General features: G+C 36.4%; 3 protein-coding genes across 4 annotated transcripts; 1 reads left to right on the forward strand and 2 right to left on the reverse strand.

Moving 5' to 3' along the window:
- The first annotated feature begins 248 nt into the window (after nucleotides 1–248).
- On the forward strand, nucleotides 249–10,284 carry LOC113280388 (membralin-like protein At1g60995). Its single transcript, XM_026529019.1, has 14 exons — nucleotides 249–599; nucleotides 855–917; nucleotides 2,112–2,546; nucleotides 2,904–2,985; nucleotides 3,881–3,942; nucleotides 4,042–4,136; nucleotides 5,095–5,174; nucleotides 7,288–7,371; nucleotides 8,141–8,257; nucleotides 8,426–8,511; nucleotides 8,643–8,749; nucleotides 9,078–9,169; nucleotides 9,280–9,356; nucleotides 9,490–10,284. Exons 1-14 carry the CDS (start codon nucleotides 447–449, stop codon nucleotides 10,045–10,047), a joined length of 2,091 nt encoding a protein of 696 aa, XP_026384804.1. The 5' UTR covers nucleotides 249–446; the 3' UTR covers nucleotides 10,048–10,284.
- Nucleotides 10,285–10,317: 33 nt separating this feature from the next.
- On the reverse strand, nucleotides 10,318–12,020 carry LOC113280397 (vinorine synthase-like). The gene is made up of 2 exons (XM_026529027.1): nucleotides 11,349–12,020; nucleotides 10,318–11,279 (listed from the first exon to the last, which is right to left on the reverse strand). The coding sequence occupies exons 1-2, from the start codon at nucleotides 11,902–11,904 to the stop codon at nucleotides 10,543–10,545; spliced, it is 1,293 nt and encodes a 430-aa protein (XP_026384812.1). The 5' UTR covers nucleotides 11,905–12,020; the 3' UTR covers nucleotides 10,318–10,542.
- A 288-nt stretch (nucleotides 12,021–12,308) lies between these two features.
- LOC113280405 (50S ribosomal protein L7/L12-like) lies at nucleotides 12,309–15,553 on the reverse strand. Of its 2 annotated transcripts, XM_026529033.1 has the most exons (4): nucleotides 15,338–15,553; nucleotides 14,532–14,574; nucleotides 13,862–13,909; nucleotides 12,309–13,425 (listed from the first exon to the last, which is right to left on the reverse strand). In XM_026529033.1, exon 4 carries the CDS (start codon nucleotides 13,353–13,355, stop codon nucleotides 12,744–12,746), a length of 612 nt encoding a protein of 203 aa, XP_026384818.1. In that variant the 5' UTR covers nucleotides 13,356–13,425; nucleotides 13,862–13,909; nucleotides 14,532–14,574; nucleotides 15,338–15,553; the 3' UTR covers nucleotides 12,309–12,743. The 2 variants fall into 2 exon arrangements, with proteins under 2 accessions (XP_026384818.1, XP_026384824.1); XM_026529039.1 differs by lacking the exon at nucleotides 14,532–14,574.
- Nucleotides 15,554–19,938: the final 4,385 nt, after the last annotated feature.

The raw sequence follows: 19,938 nt of genomic DNA on the forward strand, positions 1-19,938 counted from the left end.
TGAACCGTTCAGCGTTTGGACCACTTTTTAACAGTTCAGCGTCTCAATCTCGCTGCTAGTTGAACTTGCGAGCAAATATTAGGAGAGAGAAATATCCAGAAGTAGTGTTAACTTTTTTCCCACACTTTTTTCTTGATTTGGAACACTTTTTGGCCAATCTAGCAGTTCAATCTAGCCCATAGAATTAGTCTAATGACCGACACACCTTAGCTCTTAAACGGACGTCCGGCTCGTTTTCTGAACATTTTTCTCAACTCACCTTAGCTCGGCGCGTAAATTCTTCCCCTCTTGTTTTCTAAACATTTTTTACATATCTTTAACAAGAACAACAGTCTATCTCGTAGTCATGGACGACGAGCATCTCCAACCCCAAAAACTCTAAAATTCTAATCTGATCAATATCGATTTCTTTGGATTGTAAAGAGAAAAACCCTAATTAATTAGTGATGGATCCAGAACAAACCTTCATACGTGTTCAAGAACGATTCTCACAGATGCTAACACCAAGAATACGAGCTACTCTTGAATATTTCTATTTGATTGTTGCTGTTTTTCTTTTCTGTCTGTTGGTTGTCATGCACGCCAATTATGTCCAACAGGTACAATTTTAATCTCTATTTCTCAAAAAAAAAAATTATTTATTTTTTACTTTTAGGTTATTGCACTGAATGAATCATGTAATTTGGGCATCGCCATTAGTAAGTAAACTTTTCTTCCATCTTCTTTGATGATTATGAGAAACTTTGCACCTTTGAGTCACAAATACTGCGCCACTACTATGCCAGACATTCAATTTTGATATTTTGGAATGATTTTTAGATTCTGAATGCTTGATTTTGTATTTGTGTTTATAGCCTGGCTGTTCAAGTGAGCTTTCTCTTGTTGAAACATCAGATGCACAACTTGTTCACATCAAGGTATGCTTTCTATGCTACTTTCTAGTGTTGTTTTACCTACGAAATTCTTCCATGGCTAGTATTGGATATGTGAAGTAGCTTATGTAGAAGCTTTGATCAGATCAGGTTTAGGAATTGTTTTAGAGAAACTAACTTCTCCGCTGATATTTTAGCTAATAAAGGTTCTGTTTGGAAAGAAGAGAACTATTAGTGTCTAGAGGTAAACCTAGTGCGTAACACTGCTTATTTAGACTTGTTAAATAGATTTTTGGTTTTTTAGCTTATCTTCGGGAATGTTGAAGATGGGTTAGTTGTTCTGGTACATTTCTCCGGTGTTTAATGATTTTTCTTTTTGTAATTTTGTGGAAAATATTGTTATTTTGCCTTCTAGTACTGAACCAGTTGTATATATTTCCACATTTTCGTGCTTAATCATATACTTCTGTTTACAATTGCTTCTATGTAAATGCATAGGCCTTGGAAGATTCCCACTTTTGGTGTTTGCATCTTTGTTATGCCTCCAATTTAAATCTGAAATTTTCATATTGACCCTGAAGCACCCCAGAACTCTATGTAGAAATGTAGGCGACTCCGGCAGGTTACAAGTAAAACTGACACATAAGACTTAGTCATGTCTTTCTCAAAATGATAGTAACACATAGAAGCTGTTGGTTATCTCCCCTTCAAACCACTGATACTTAAATCATCATGGTGCTATTTACCCAAGTCACGGGCTTTAATTTACACAGTGGATTTTTTTATGGAGTTATGATATTATTTCTTCGTTGAGAAGAGCTTCTTTCCCATATATGTATGTTGAGTAACTTTTGGAACGCAACACAACACAAGTGTAAAGGTGGAAATATATCAAGATCATCACGGTTGCTGCCTTGCTGGTGATCCTAAGGAGTAAATGATTGATTACTACGAGTAGAAATAGAATAAACCACTAGTTCCGAGTAGAAATGTCTCTCTGTGTTTTTTGTGTTAATATATCGTTTCAGTTGTCTATGCAATGCTGCTGCGTGTAATTCTAATTCATAAAACAGGTAAATAACTTAGTTGAAGTCCACCTTCATAGGACACATGCTGTCTAAGAAATTATTTTTCTGTGAATCTCCAGTGTCTATTCTTGTACTTTAATCATATGATTTTCTAGCCAAATTATCATAGAAATGATTAGAATACTTCCAAATTTTTCCTCTTCTCTTACAGATAACCAGCATTGGGCTACTGGGTGCATCTGAATCGAATGAATTTGAAGAATTAGATCCTCAACTCCCAACAGAAAACTTGGAAGTTCCAAACGTAAATGGAGATGGATTAATGTCTTTGGGTGCAAAGTTTTGGTCTCATTGGATAGGGTCAGGAGCTAGGAGAAGTAGATTAGTGTTAAAATCTTGGAAGACAGACAGCGAATATGTAGCATCTCAAGGTGATAGCTCAGTTGACTCTGGCAGCAGATCTAAGACAGATGTTGATGAGATGGATATAAAGGTTGATTCTGAAGATCCAGACCACAGTATGCCTGTGTCTGCCATGGAGTCCTTTAAATCTGTAATAATGCGCCTCTGTGGGAAATGGCATAGGCGTTTCTCTTCCTTGTGGGTAAATGTAAAACATCTCCTGTGGAGCATCAGCCAGTTAAGGGTAACTAAAAACACAATACTTCTTTTTAGTTTGCATGTTGCACTATTCTGCTACTTGCTAAACAGCTCCCTATTTATTATCTTGAGCTGTCGATTGCTTAGCATGTTAGCTCTACATCTGTTTTTGAAAATCCAAAGTTGGTTTGCAGGTGTTCATTTGATATTTTTTTTTAAAGAAACTGAAATGCAGGATATAAAGTTGTCTAGGACACAAAGTTCTACTTCAGGGAGACTTAGCACGTTGAACAAAATTTGAATCACTTTTACCGCTTAGTGCATTCCTTTCATGTAGCTAAGCTCAGGAGATTTGCGGTGAGAACAACAAAATTCTTTCTTCTAATTAAAGTCTTGGGTGCAGAATATTGCAGGAACAAACATGCCTGTAGATGTCCCCAAGTGGTTGCATATGTTTCACTTGGATAAGATTAACTCATTTGCAGGTAATCTCCGTCCCTTTTAGGTTATTAACTATCAAAATGTATTTTTAATATTCTTTTGTTTTATTTGCATATTATAATTAGTTAATTACTTATTCAGACAGTTGCACTTGCGAGTTATACCCTACTTGACTAGAAGTGATTATTATTGGATGTCTTACGTTGAACCTACAACGCGCCTGAATTGCTGGGACTTCTTTAGTTGTTGACCGAACTTCTAAAGTTGGGTTGAATCCAGATGATTTGACTTCATAGATGAATTTAGTGGTCGAAGTTTAGCAATTCACTGGGAATTACATTTTCTCTGCTCTGAAGTTTTCTTTAGCGATTTTCTTCAACTGTTAAAAAGATCTATTGGTGGCCAAAAAATAGACCCAAACATATCGTTCGGATCGCAGAAAATAACCATCTCCCTTAAATCGCTGGACTGTTTTTGAGTTCTTTTGGCTCCTTTCATTAATCAATTTTGTCTTCATTTTTTGATATTTGTAAAAAAACTATTTAAAAAAAGGGAAATAACAAGTTGACGGTCAGGATACCCAACTTTCTATTTTTGCATTGCTTTGTGAGCTTTCTTTTTTTCCTTGGCTGTAACTTCATGTTCTATGTGATGTGTTATATATTTTTTGTTTTCACTATTTCTCAATTCTAGTAACTGGGTCACATTTTGGCCTCCAATCTACCGTTTAGGTTTGTAAGTGTTTACAGTTAACTTCTCTGATTTTGATGCTATCCATCTAAGAATCCAATATATATATATTTCGCAATTGGCTGTAAGGGCATAATAACTAATAAAAGACTCTCTGGTCTTGCCGCTTATATCTTGGTTAGTTTTCATCTTAATTGTCTTTTCTCTATCCTGGATGGCTGAGTTGCACACTTCTGCTGCTTTTCACAGTTCAATGGCTTGAGAAGAGAGGGAGATCTTTTGAGCCTACTTATTTGTATACTGTGGAGAAGGTAATCACCTCATACTTTTACTAGGAAAAATATAAAAATGATATGTTGTACACGTTTCCACCTTGTCACCATTACTACATATTTAGCTTTGTTTTGCAGGGTTATTTCTTGCTGTCTGAAGATGCTAAATCTCGAAGCAACATACGCACTGTTAACATTAGCATTTCTGCTCGACATTCTTGCCTTGGAAACAGGTTCCTAATTCATATCTCTTTAAATTACCATAGTTTGTCCGACTTGTGTGATCTTTATTTCTATAGCAGTATAGTGATCATTTCAAGTTACTTCAAGGGGAAGTCCATGCATTGACTAAGTATATGAAAAAAAATTGACCAAGCTTGATAGCTTTGGAGTCCATTTTAGTTTTCGACTAAAACTGTAATTTTTGTTTTATTTTTTATCTTTATAGTTATTATACAATTTAAGGTGTCTCTGCCCGTGAACCTAGTCAATGATACCCATATAGAGCGAGAAAAACGATATAATTAGTTAACCAAAAAAAAAAAAGAACTCTACCAAATACGTTGGGACCTCACCTGAAACAGGGGAATCACCAAACTTATATTGTTTTGTTGTGATATAACTCTATCATAGTCTGATTAAAACCTTCTATGTCTAACTTTAATAGTGTGGCACCACATATCTAGCTTAGAATCTGAATTCATACCTTCAACCATTGTTACATCATGTCGAGTTTGGAGAAATGTACCGAGTGTCATTAATAATTTAAAGTTATCGAAGAAATTACAAGAAAATGAGAAACAGTTAAAACTATTGAGACAACCTCAAGAAGCGAGGTATCAAGCTGAACGGTGGCACAAAACATGGCATTCAGAATAAAATCGTATTTTTGGATTGAAACTTCACTTTGAATCTACCTTTACTCTGTTGATGATTTACTTTTGAAAATTTTGGCACATTATAATATTTTGATGTGTTGTGGTAATGCTTGTTGTTACTATTTTGAAAACAGCTTCTGTGCGTCTCATCTCCATTGTTGGAACTCTTTTTATCTTACAGGTCCAATAACTTCTCATAAAAAGACCCGTTGGATATATTATATATAAATTTTGATAAATAATTAATTGAGTTCTTCTGAGCAAGGAAGTATAAAATCCTCACAGAATATTCATAAAGTATTTACTTTTACAGGTGGCAGCAACTTATCATCAACAGATTTGTCGGATATGAGACAATTTTGATGAATAGTTTGTTGAGCTCTCCTGGTCAAGGTAATAACATTTACTTCCAGACTGAAATCCTTTGGCAATGGTATGAGTTATTCTTTTTTTTTTTGGGACAAATAATTTATTCTTTTTAATTAGGATGTTTTTCATATCCTATTAATATCTTCTTGATAAAATGTGAAAGCTATCGCCTATCTGAACTTGTTGGAGCGAAGGTGATCGCAAACTTCAATCTAATTCTAGAACCCAAAATCTAGTCAGTTTTTTATGGTTCTATCATGCTATGAACAGCCTAAGTAGCAAAGTTAGTTTGATATAATGAATTATCTACAGATAATTAACCCTTTATCCAAAAAGTTATATTTCGATCTCCTCGCGACCACGTCCGTTGGCTTCCCTTTAAATATTTCTCCTCAAAATGTTGACGTAATTTCAAGCACTTCACTATGGAGATATGAGTAATATGTATGTGAACTCTTTTCATGAAGTAAGTAGCAAAACTCACATACAAAGGCATGAGTTTATATACCATGTTGCTATAGTTCTGGAGTTTGTGTCTAAGAATATCACATTTGATAAAGGTGTAGGAGTGCAGGTAATCTACAAATATTAGTTTTACATTAAGATGGGACTTGATTGTAATTGTTGCCTCTCCCTACACATGAATAATCACCTAACGAAACTAAGCAAATTAGAAGAAGAGAAAAAAGAGAAGAAAAAGTCATCATCACTCGGGTACTTTATGATTGTCAAAGAATCGATTCCTACTATGATTAATGATGCATTTCGTGCTTTATTGTTTTCTGCATCATTACATATATGAGTTAATACTTAAATGTATACGAAGAAGTAAGAAATTATATTTTAAAAAGGAAAAATTCACCTTGATGTATATAAGTCATAATGGGTTTTCCCAGTAACAGTTCTGTTGATGTTATGTTTCTTGAAACAATTAGGAACTGGATGTTGTTATCTTGGCTGGTTTGTTCATCAAAGCCATATTTTTGTTCTTTTGATGCTGTATTGCACAGTTCTATAATTGTTCAAGTTTTAGTTGAAATTACTTCGTGATAAAGCGCCTAATTGCTCCAAGGTTCGTTCCTTAACAAATTAATAGCATATTGAGCAGTTAAACCTCGATTTGTTTGCAAATATATCAGTTTGCATTATTATTTTTCATATAGGGTTTTCTCAATGTACCATGTGCATTTCCCATTTGGTTTGGGAAAATCCAGTTAAATAAATAACAAGTGCATTGTTTCCATGAGAAGTCTCTGTATTTTGCATCTTTAGATATGTATGCACACATATATCTGTGTGTGTTTGCGCGTGAGAGTGTCAGTGTGTGTGTATATGTGTGTACGTGTTTGTATATTACATATAGAAAGAGCCCCCTCTACTGCAGTTTGTCTGTGAGGATATAACCCATCTCGAAGATGTCGTTCTTCACCATAATCCAATTAATCATAGAGCAAGCCCCTTCTTTCAATAGTTCGAAATTAATAATGGTCATGAGATGTCGTCTTCTGATGGTAATATTTAGCAAATGGATGATACAGAATGGATATAATTTATGCGTCCCTTGGGATCGTTTACATGGCTACCCCAACTAGATGTCATATAACCTTGTATGCATAAACATGTTTGGTTTCACCTGTACCTCTTGTAGTGCGTTTGGTGATTATAATATAATGAACGGATTCTGCTCTGGTTTGTTCATATGGGGATAGGTACGGCCAGTCATGCAATGGCTTGATCTGTGCAGCCAAAGGGGATGAAATTTTCGTATTTTGCGTACCTTTGTTTGTTTGGTGAGACATCTTAGAAGACTCAAATTGATAGTTAAATATTAGTACTTGTTCTTTAAGATTAGAACCCACCTTATCTTGCCTTCTGAGTCGGGAAGACCCTAGTTTTCTTTGGTGCACTGTATATCCTGTTAAGATCTTTGTTCCTATGTTTTTGTTTTGTGCTACAGTAGTATGATATTGTTGTATCCTTTTTCTGGCTGCAATTTTGTATTCTTACGAATGCCATCAATAAGGAGACATAAGACCTGGTCATAATTATTTTCCTTCGAGGATTATGTCGATAAAGTTTATTATGCATGCAATTATCTTGGCTGCTCATTGCTTGATGCATTTGGTATTCCATGCAGGTTATCTGTACAACTATCAGACGAAGGAATTCTATGATCTTAGTTATGCACGCGAAGTAACCGAAGGTTCTACCAAATTCGGAGGTTTGTCTTCTGAATTCATTTCATGCTATACTAAGAAACTCATATATTCTTGTTAAGTTTTCTTTGCAATTCCATGGGTTAGTGCGTGAAGGGAAGTCCAGTAGGCTAGGTTTTAAAATAGAAAGTTCAAGATTTTTCATTTTTGCTCGTCGTACGTGTTGAACACAGACACGAAACTTATACCAAAAAGCTCTCATGCTAATATAGAATCATTAAAACGCAAAATACAGAATCCCTCAACTCCATGTCAGTATGCAATGCATGTCAACACCTTGTCCCATGTGAAGATCTTCTTCCAGTCCTAATTAATTAGACTTTTTAGCTCTGTATCTGGATAAAATTATATACTGTTAATTTTTTTTATTTTTTTTTGCGGGGAATACATAAAATATGCCTGAAACAAATGTAAAGCATCTTCCATCATTTAAAATATTTCTCAACATTCTTGCTCGTGGATTGTTTGGGAGTAAATCAACTTTGTAAAGTAAAAAATTAGTGTAAAAGCATAAATGTCAACTGTAAAGCATGCAAGACATGATAGTAATAAAAATATCACACTACTACACAAGGTATGGAGAGTAGCAATTTTTCCATTTTAAATCATTCAAAATAAATCCCTCCAATGTACTAACATACTTAAAGCCGTTAACAAAATTCAGAAGTGTGCAAAGGATGGAGGTTTTTTCCTCATGTTAGTGGCACTGTAATGTAATATATAAATGATATAGTTACATGGGGATTTTACCTTTGTTGTCTCTTCTCCATCCAGACTATCTCGTAACTAAGTGTGGTGTGCTCATTATGTCGCTCTTTGTCTTCTTCACAACGACGATGTCAGTGTCATTCACGCTGAGGGAAACCCAGACTCGGATGCTGAAGTTTACAGGTACAGCTGCACTCTGTCTTTACTTATACATGTATCTGCTTATTTGATCCTTGGAGAACTTTTTTTTTCTTCCTGTCCTATTGAGTCTGGTCTCAATATGGAGTATACTAGAAATTTTGAATTGCATATTTGACTCCTGACTTCCTTCGTCATTTAAATTTACCACAGTGCAGCTTCAACACCATGCCCGACATCAACTCCCCACTTTCCAGTTGATCTTTGTGCATGTAATTGAGTCGTTGGTCTTTGTTCCGGTAAATATATGTTTATTATCTTGTTATTCTGCTTATGTTAACGTGATCACCAGTGTTGATAGTATTTTTGATATGTAGAGCCCATATTTTCCTGTACTTCTTCTCCTCTTATTTAAAAATTGATTCTGCAGATTATGATCGGCATCCTCTTTTTTCTGTTCGAGTTTTACGATGATCAACTCCTGGCTTTCATGGTCTTAATTCTTGTCTGGTTATGTGAATTATTTACACTGATCAGGTATCCCTCTCTCTCTCTCACACACACACACTCACACACGCACAAACACATAGATGAGATACTTTACCAGCAAACTTAAGTCGGATAGAGATACTTTACCAGCAAACTTAAGTCGGATACTCCCATTGTAGCATTTAGCCATTTTAATTGGGAACTTTTCCTTTTCTTTTTTTGCTGTTCACCAAAGGGTGTAACTTGTCAAGTATAGGACGACCACTACGCTGATTAATATTGAGTCTGCGTCTGGGCTAGCATTATTAACTCTTTCTGTGAAACCTTTTTACAACCGTATATTTTCAAATTCACATACATCGTTTTACTTTTGCAGTGTTCGCACACCCATATCGATGAAGTTCTTCCCGCGTTTCTTCTTGCTCTACTTCCTAGTGTTTCACATTTATTTCTTTTCTTATACATATGGTATGCTTCTCCCGTTCCTCATCAGTAAATAGTTCGTTTACATATACTAAATTTAATTGTTTGAGGTTAATTTCATTGCCCACGAGTAATAGATCGTTATGTTTTCTTAGGTTTTTCATACTTGGCCTTCGCAACAACTGCAGTGTTCATGCAGCACCTTATATTGTACTTCTGGAACCGCTTTGAGGTAAACTTGACTAAAATGCATAACCTGAAATTATGTAGTGTCGAATTGGAAGTAGCCTAAATGCCTAATTGCTTGATTTATGCTCCTGGTGCCTGATTGCCTTATACCTTCATCATTATCTTTCCATTATTAGGTCCCTGCTCTGCAAAGATTTATACAGAACAGACAAACTCATTTCCAGCAGCAACCAAACATACAGATTACCTCATCGACAATCCTTGCTTCAACGCTTCACATAGCGAGGTTAAACATGAGGAACCCAGTTCCAGTCCCACTTCATGTCAACAATCAGCATTCTACTGAGCATGGGCAGAGACCTGATTCTACTGCAGTTCCTACTCCTGTAACTGCCCCTGCTGGGATCCCACCAAATGATACTGGTACTAGTGCATCAGAATCCTTTCACGGACTTAATGAAAGACCCAACAATTCACAGTTGCAGTCACAGGAACGACCACCTCCAACTTCAGGAGCTGCTAATACTAGCTCGTTGAATCCAATCAGTTCTCTGTTGTTGGGTATCTTGGGAGGTGCTTCTTCAGAAAGCTTGAGCTCGTTCCGATCTCTTTTCAGAGATGTAAGAGATAATCAAGGCCAAGTGTACCCAGATTCTCCTAGGCAACAAGAGATTAACAACTCATCCGCACCTGCAAGACAGAATTCTTCCACAGGAACCACAGTAGATCTATGATGGGGCACGAATCATTGCAGTGGAAGAAAATTGGCGTTGCATTCTCTTTGATTCATTATGCACATTCACCGGTGTTCTATACTGCAGAAATTTCTGACGATGACGAAAATGTAATTTTCCGAGTGTAGTGTATGAACTTTATTTAATTCCCAAATTTGGGTGCAGCAAAAATTACACAACACATGTCAAGATACATTTGTATGTAAATAACTTAGTAAATGAAAACCTTCTGAGAAACCCTTAGCCTCAATTTTTCAAATCCTATAAGCATAAACATCAAAGTCACCTTTATGGTTTTTGTTATTCATATTGCTGCAGCTGTTGTTACCTCCACTGGCGATTGCATATAATGGAGGAGTAAGACAACTTCAAGAAAGAAAATCAGGTTCGTATTATTTTATTATGATAATACTACATGAAAATAGTTGAAGTGGAGCCCAAACAACACACATGGATACCCTAAGGAGAAGACGATGTGAAATGCGACTGATCTAATCAAGAAATGTATGCTAGAAGTTCCTCATGACGCTCAAATTCAGCCATTTCATTCTTACCGAGGATAACTGTTGCTTCAATTCCATCTCCTGAACTAGTATCCTTCAACCAAACAAGATTCTTCAGAGGTGCAGCACAAGCACCTACCCATGTTGGCTTTCCCCAACCAAAGTCTGCTTCATATATTGCGAATCTACACCAACTACTGAAGTTTAGCTTCACTGTTTGACCGCTAAAACTATTTTCTCCGTCCGTCTCCACGGCACTTAAGCCGGTACCAGAACTTCGCAGTTTTCTTACATAGTCGCTGTCGATTTTCTTAAAGGAATCCTTAATTTTTCCCAGCAAATCATGATCTTGTGTGTCAATGCACTCATTATTCATGACGATGCATTTTGCACGCGACATAGTATACATATTCCCAAAAGAGTTAGTTGGCAACGGCGGAACCATCCTGGTCCTCATATTTACTGCATGTGCCGCCTCATAAACCCTTACAGCAGCAGATCCCTTGTTTTTGGCTTGATCTATATCTATGGAACACCTCCATATAAGAGCCGACAGGGCCTCAATACGAGTTGGCTGGCACTGTTCTACAGCATCACTGGTTTCTTCAAGGATTATGCTTTTTACCTTGAGTTCAGCTATTTTGGAAGCCCCAAACACGAAGCTCTTAGCCACTAATACTTCATCTCGCACAAGTAAGGTTGGGGGTGTAGAACCCGGTAAGTCGTTCCCTGCAAAAAGAGATTGCAGTTCAAAAGTTGGACCTTTTATTTGCTGACAATGATTATTAGTAGAAATACCACGCGCAACAGCAGCCCAATCGTTGATGAAAGCCATGATTGAAGACCCATCGGCGAGCTTGTGAGAGATGCACAGACCAATCACTTTGCCGCCACAATTGTCAAAACCATTTACTTGGACGGACAGGGGCCTATTCATAGATGATATGTCAGGGGGATATGGATCACATGGAAGTAATTCTCGCACTCGGGCATAGACATCAGGGTATTGGATAAGCTGAGAGAGTTGGCAATTGCTTACTTTGGTTTCGAAGTAGTCAACGCCATCATCGTTGCAGTCTACGTACCTATTATCAACAACCTTACCAGCCAACGGATAGAATTTGGTTAAGGTTTCAGATAATGATTTCTTTATTACTCTACGACGCTCATCTATTTGACTGCTCTCCCTTTTGCTGTTGTCGTTGCAGTAGTAAAGAAGGAGAGGAACATAAAATGAAGGAGCAAGCTGATCAAGAAATGATAATTTGAAGTACTTGAGGTGAGATGGAGTTGGGCATGAAGGTTTGATGTTTTCTTTTAAAACTAATTCAACTTTCATGATACCATTCATCATTAAAATGACCTTCAACAACAATCAGCTTAGTTCTGGAGAGTCATATGTGCAGTATATGGTTTACGACTTCAAGATAAATAGCAGACTCATGTACCAGAGGGGCAGAGAGCATATTCCTCTGGTAAAACCAATACTAATTTAATTGAGAAAAAGTTAATGTCACAATTAGGTACGATGTGGAAAAAAACTGTAATTTACAGTATATTATTCTAGCATGATCCTTCAAGGAATGGAAAAGACAAGAACTTTCATGAGTAAAATATTTTGGATAATAATGACATTGAATGAACCATTGGCCAATCTTGCCAAGTGCTGGCAGAGGCAAAAAAGAGAAGAAGAAAACTTTGTCATACAGTGGAATCGTGTTATCTCACCAGTCACCACAGCCAAAGAGAGAGGACTAATATCACGAACTTGAACAATTATATTTCTGACTGTTCCCTTGAATGCGTAAAAAGAAAATAGAAATATTAGCATTTCTTGCAGTTCTACCAAAAGAAAGGATACTAAAGTTCATATAAAGAAAGGATGAAGACTACCAAGCTGAACTCCCCAGATTATTAATTGGCATCATAATCAGGGGAATATAAAAAGACATCAAAAATTCTTCTCTCCCGATGCCGAAGTTTCTAGGATTGCAGTTTTATAAACACAGTACGTCTGAAATCAGCTCTACAAAATTATTCTTCGATGTTGAGTTAGGGGGTGAGAAGTCGCTCAACTTACGGGAAATTTGTGCTCACGACATTTTTAGTTCCCTATAAGCGTGCGTATGAGATCATACATCATGCCTGCACAAAACCCTTTAAAACTTACGCAAGTCACAGAAGTCCAGCACTTCACTCCATCACTGCGACACCCCCGATCGCTTTGAGTTTCTCTATAATACTGTCAGCCTCCTCCTTAGTAACTCCTTGCTTCATTATGACAGGCGCCTTCTCCACTAGTTCCTTAGCCTCCTTTAATCCTAGACTAGTAAATGCTCTAACCTCTTTGATAACCTTGATCTTTGAGGCCGCATCAAATTTCTCAAGCTTAACATCGAATGCTGTTTTCTCTGCCTTCTTCTCTTCTACCTTCGCAGAACCAGCAGAAGCCCCTCCTTGAGAACCAAGGTCCGTACATTCTGAGTCAATTCGTTGCATTTTAGGATGATGTAGCTTGTTTCTTAGAGTGGGACCAACCTGTGCGAGTTCTTCAGGAGGCAAGGCAGCCATACGTTCAGCAAGCTGAATGATCTTGTCAGATGGTGGGGGTCTAGGGCCATATGGATCATAGGAAGTTGGGTATCTATAAAGCTTTGGCGGATCCTTTGGATCTCTGGGAACGTACTTATGGATGAAACGACATTGTGGCAGACCAACTTTTTCCAGGAGAGTGGGAGGGATACGAGTAGTTCGGAGAAATGGAATGAGCTTCATGGTAATAAATAAGGGGAAATCAACTTTCATGAGATGAAGGCAGCTATTCTCACTCCCTTTCCCCGCAAATACAATAGGCTATATATGTAACACCTTTTGCCTACAAATTCAGAGAAACCAGGACATGTCATGCAATTGTATACAAAAATATCCTCTAACCTTTTTACATTTTAAAGGTAAATATATTTAATACCCCTGAAATAAGAGCCTGATTGGTTTAGATTTTGAAAATTGTTTCTCAATTCTGTTTTCTAACATTCTTGAAAACAGCATTTTTCTGTTGTTCTCATTTTCTTTCAGACTCAAAAACAGGTTTGGTGTGCATTTTTTTTTTTTTTGAAATCAAGAGCCAAAAAATAAATGGTAATTACCAATGAGGAAAAGTAAAGGCTAAACTCAGAAACAAGTTTAGAAATGCACACACAATTAGAATTTGTAATGAATGCTATATCCATAACATTGCATATGATGATAAGGTAAGTCAAGCAGTGAATCACTATGGTAAAATAAATAGCGTCCAAGGTACTGCTATTTACCTGTAAGCTCTATACCTCTTTTACGCACTAAACTCCGTACTCCTGTTCCTGAAGAAAATCAAAAAAGCTCATCAAAAAAATGGCTAAATACCAGATCAAACAGTGAAAATTTCATTCACAGCTTCAGACAATGTATAATTTGCCAACATTTGATGATCTGGTAATAGTTGTCATAGTCAAGTTATATGCCGAAGTTTGAAACAAAATCAAGTGAACAGTGGCGGAACTAGGAACCTAGTGAAGGGGAGGCTTGGATGTTTTTTTAGCCCTGGCTTAAGCCTAATTTTAGGACATAGTTACTAAGCCCAATGAAAATAGGTAGTAAAGAAAGATGGTTTTGCAATTTTGGGGGTGGCTTGAGCCAGGTAAAGTCTGCTCTTAGATCCGCCCCTGCAAGTGAACAGTATGAGAAATATTGTTTCTTCTTTTTTCAACAAACTTAAAGAGGCAGAAATTCGTTTGGATGGTGTATGGAGTAACTCATCCGACTCCTCCGGCACATCTCAAGTCCTTAACACAATGTCAAAAATATTCAAACTCCTGTGCAGGTGCCTTAAAGGTAAAGCTAGCTAGCTGAAATGTGGCATCCAAAATCATAACATACTTATTCAAAGATAGAACTGAAATGTGGCATACAACCAATAACACTATATACTGATGATGAACTGACCTGCACTTGCAATAACGTGATTTTCTTTGAACCGAAGAGACGACTGAACCAAATGAATGCATATAAACAATTGAAACAGAAATAAGTAAATCAGATACAATTAGAGTAGTCCACCAAAATGTAGTCCATAAAACCAATAAGAAATTATACCGAAAAAACACTGAATTCTTCCTCCAAATTTACTTTTTACTAATTCTGATAATGGTTAGGATCACATATACATTGTTTCAAGAGCACATAAGCATCCAATCTAAACAACCAGATCGAATTAAACCAAAGGGTATTCCATGGATGGTTGGATCAACTCCTTGGTTTATATACAAAAAATAAAAAGTAGAATTTTACATAAAAATTGCAATTTATCAACACCCGTGACCAAACAAAATCACTGACGAACAAGAGCCATAATCATCTTCCATAACATTTCAACGAGGAAGAGGATCCAATGAAACATAAATAGACAGAGACGGAGAGAAAGAGGACATTACCTGTGAAGATGGATTATTTCTGCTGACATGAAAAGAAAACCCAAGAAAAGGTTTGATCTTTAAGTGAGTTCTACTACTATTATATTGAGGTTCTTGGGTAGGAAATGAAGGAAATTCTAAGAGAGATTTTAACAAACATAAGAAGGGCATCCAAATATCTAACTAAATCCCTAACAAGAAACTTTAGTTTGATAATCACTAATCATATCTTTAGTTTGATAATCACTAATCATAACTTTGAGATATATTGCAATTAACATACTCCAATCAGCAATTTGAATCAAAGACGACGAATTTACTGGTAGGAAAGTTGTGTACCTCTAAATGAATTTAGTGGAGGAAATGCTCAGAAACTCCTTTGGCGGTTGTGGAATGAACGGTGCAGCCGCTCGTGCTGGTGCTGTTGAGAGATTGAAATTTAAGACTGTCCCCAGAGTAGATCCTGCATCTAAATGATTCGCAGTCCAAGTGAAAGAACTGTTTTTTTTTCTTTAATTGCTAAAAAAACGTCTTTTTGGTGTTTAAAACCCTAAAAACCCAAGGCGAGTTTTTAAACGTGAAACGCTAGAGTTATTCTCGGGATTGGTGTCGATGCTGAAATATAGAATGTAGCGTAAGGGTGTGGCACAGGCGTGGTTAAAGGAATTTTTCGGGCTAGAGCAGTTACTATGGACTCCACCCAAAAAGACGTACAAATAAACATGAAAAATGGATGTCCAAACCAACAAACCAACAAATGTGTTGGTTTGTTCATTGAGTTGGATGATCAAGCGCGCTTGATGTAGAACCGGGCGAGCGTGGGAAGACCAGGAGTTGGAAGGAAAATCGCGGGCGTTGAAAGAAAAATGCTGACGTGTATTCCTCCCTCGCCCGGTACAATTTCAGATTCCCAACAATTACTTTACTACTTTTTTATTCCCTTTATCCCTTTTATATCTTAGTTTATCCTAATTTATTTCACCAAATATATTATTTTATATTTTATCTTTATCCTACAAAATATGTTATATTAAAAAGAAATATTGGTGGGACCCTCGAAAACCAAATCTGTTAATTTTGCTCTACTTTTCCATAGTGGAAAGCACAATTTGTTCATCCACGTGGCTCAACAAAAAAAAAGATTTTTGTTCATTGCCATAGGAATTGCTCTTGTGGAATGTAGACTTAAGTTAGGAAAGTTATATGACGGTGTCTTTTGGAGTATTTCCCAAGTTTTAGGTTTCCTAATCCTAGAGGATTCTCACGGTGTGCTACCCTATATAAGGAGGTGTAAAAACAGAAAAGAGCATAAGCTTGTGTAGGTTTTGTGAGAGAGGAGGTAATCTTTCGGTGCGACGGTTAAAGGCGGCGTAACGAAAAGGCACCTCGAGGCTCCGGTTATAACGGAGAACGGGCGCTCCGTACTTGATTCGGATTGAAGTTGGTGCAGCTTGAACCTCCCAGTCAGTCTTGCTTTTTGTGTGAGTTTGTTGATTTCTTGATTATTTGTGTGATTTTTTTGCCGATTTTACTTTTTGTGGAGTTTGTTGATTTTCTCCCTTATTATTTGTGTGAATTTTTTTTCTTTTTTTTTTTTTATTTAAATAACTTTTCATATAAGAAGAGCTTTATCACCTATAAGTCCAGGTCTTTAGGCATTTGTTTTTTTTCTAGTTTTTGTATTTATATTGGTACCTTGATTTCTGAGTTATCTATTTGTCAGAATAGAGATTTAGTAGATTGATCACCTCGTACCATACTATTTTTAACAACAATGATGCCTAGATTTCATCCTGGAGATTTGGTTGAAGTAAGTAGTAAACAAAAGCGGTTATTAGGCTCATATTCTGAAGCAACAATAATTAAACAAACCGAGAAGATTGAATTTTTGGTTGAATTCAAAAATTTATATGAAAACAATGAGAAGCACTTGTTGAGGGAAATCGTTCATGCTGCTAAAATTAGGCCAATTCCACCAGAAATTAAGGCTTCATATTTTAATATTTACGACCAAGTCGATGTTAACGATAAAGACGGATGGCTGGTTGGCAGAATTACTAAAAGAGATCCAATTCGAATCAAACATACCGGTGAAGATTGTTCAATATACTATGTTTACTTTTCTTCCACTGGAGAAGAAATTGCATACCGAAAGTCGAAGTTGGGGGTTCATCAAGAATGGGTAAATGGAAAGTGGGTTCGTACTACAAAATTTTGTAGAAGGAATTATACTTACGGTTAAACTTGACCTGAGTCGTGAATATCAAGATTTTAGAGGTACTTTTGTCGTCTCACTCGTATTTCCAAGATTTTAGACGAATATTGGATTTTTAATTACTAGTTTAGGTATTTTAGTACTAAGAATGATAAGGTTAAGAAGATTTGGATTCTCAACTTTGTCGGCTACTGTCATCTACCACTATAGCCCCGTCTTTCATAAAAGCACACTTTGTAACAATTTTCTTTCACAAAAGCACTTTGTAACAAACTTGCGGAAAAAAGAAAATTGTCGGCAGTAGCCAAGAACGGTAGCCTCAGGTAAGATTGCTTCTTTTTCTTTCTTTCACAAAAGTACTTTGTAATAATTTTTCGTTCATAAAAGCACTGTTACAAATTTGCAATAATTTTTTGAAAAAAAAGTTGTTGGAAATAACGAAGAACGGTTTGGGGGCTCATGTAAGGACCCTCAAGCTTGTCAACGCTATTAGACCGGTCAAGAGTCGATCTAGAGATGATCAAGAGACTAATTATCCGCCAATGACTCGATTAGTTAACATAGCTTCTAATTAATAGTTTAGATATTAAACTAGTATCATTGATTAGGTCTCGAAAAGTTATGCGAAATGGACTACTCGAACGCATCATTCTGATACCAGACGAAGAAGATATCATCAGATTAGTTGAAGCGCGAAAATCACCAAAACCGAATCGAAGAGAAAATCATTTCTCACTTTCTTCTTCTCTCTTCTTCTTTCTTCTTCCCGTCTGTTCTTCCTTTTCTCTTTTATGTTAAATTCGAATTCAGAGTTTTATGTTTGTTTGTATGAGCGATTCATCGAGAGCTTGGTTAATTATTTGTTTGACGAAGGTGGTGGTGTTTATGAAGCCGATTGATTCCTAGAAGAAGATAAAAAGAGGGAAAGTGAAATTAGGGTTTGTGATTTTGATTTTGGTTCTGAAGATGAAGATAAGATATAGATCTATAGCTAGATAAAGAATCACGGGTTGGTGTTTAATTGAAGTTTTGAAGTGGATTTAATAATGAATCGAAGAATTAGGGTTTCTGAGATATGTTGAAGTTATGATGGGTGATGATTAAGGAGAAACTAAAGGATGGGTATTGAAGGTTATGATGTGAACATGAAAGTTATAATATCAATTTGAAGATTTGACTCAAAGAAGAATAATAATTGAGAAATCAGTAGTTAGGGTTTGAAGTTGTGAAATTAGAAGTTCATTTGAGGATGATGATTAGAAACAGTTGATGAGGCTAGAGTTCAACTCTGTTAATAAGATAGTGATAGGGATGAAGATTGATTCGGTTGATGACATGTTGCTGAATTGAGTCAAGGTGAAGAGGAGTTTGATTTCAATTGCTTCAACAAGGTTAAGTTGAGGTAATTGTTCTTCTTAAATTGAACTTGCAGAGTTTTGTTCTCTTTTGCTGGTTTTTATGATTGTTGATGAAGTTGAGAATTGAAATGGGTATGAGATAAATATGTGGTTGAGATTATGGTATGAGTTAGAATGATGCAGGGAATGGTTGAAGTCCTTTAGATGAATATTGTTTAGGTTGTAGCAAAGAAGTTAGGTTGAGGTATGTTGTGCTATCATGATGAATGAGATGAATTTGTGTTGATTGGGATATGAAGTAGATGTTATTTAAACTGAATTACAAGGTTTAATATGAGTTTGATTTGGATTGCAATGCTGGAAGTGTGGTGAATGAATAATCTAATTTACAAGTAGTTATGGGATTATGTTAAGTGACAGATGCAACTAATGGAACTGGGTTACTGAACTAGAAACAATTGCAGGAGTTAGGTACAGTTTGAATTGCAGCAGTAGTTAATAGAGTTTGTTGGTTAAAGTGTTGTTATGGCAGAGGCCTTAGTGAAAGCCTGCATTTGTAGAAATGATGTAGATAGGGTGTTGTTGAGTTGATTGTGTGTCTGTGAAACTGTAGAATAAGTTAGCAGTCTTGATAAGTTTTTGTTCAGTCTGAACTTAGACTGATGTATTATTGTTTGTGTTAGAGCACTGCTCGGTCGAACTCACATGCGTTGTTATCTCAAGCATGTTTGTCAATGTTAGTGATCAAAACTATAAGTCTTGATTTCTAGTCTACTATAGCTAAGTCTCGGGCTAGGATAGAAAGTGTATTTGAGCTCAAGAACTCCATGGCGATCATCATACAAGACGAAGAACTACTCAAGGAACTGGTGGAACTTCATCGACTAAAAGGTATGTGGAGACTTGAACTTATCTATCACTCAAAAGTCTATCTACTCTATCTCCTATATTGAGACAAAATTCGTTCTTCTATGTAGACTTTGATTATACACATTTGCTATTTTGAGCCGAGTTTATCTCGCTTATTTATTTCTTGAAATATGTGTTGGTAAGCTTTCGCTTTGGCCAAGTTCATCTTTACCTAGTGAAGAAAGTCATGTTATGTTTCAATTACTTGAAAATGGCTTTGACGAAAAATGTTTGTGAATAACAACTATATAACGTCCTCTAAGAATGTTTCAATGATTGAAATGAGAGTTTAAATTATATAACCATTGTTGGATATAAGCATTGTGTGGAGACACATACATGTATAAGTCCTTATTCCTTGAACCAAAGTATGCGTACTTTTCTGCTTAGGAAAATCGGAACAGAGTCCGCGTACTGTCGGAGGTTCTCTTCCCGAGAAAATCTGCTGGAGTTTGTAA

Source organism: Papaver somniferum, chromosome 1 (genome assembly GCF_003573695.1).
Source record: "Papaver somniferum cultivar HN1 chromosome 1, ASM357369v1, whole genome shotgun sequence".
NCBI classification, from domain to species: domain Eukaryota; kingdom Viridiplantae; phylum Streptophyta; class Magnoliopsida; order Ranunculales; family Papaveraceae; genus Papaver; species Papaver somniferum.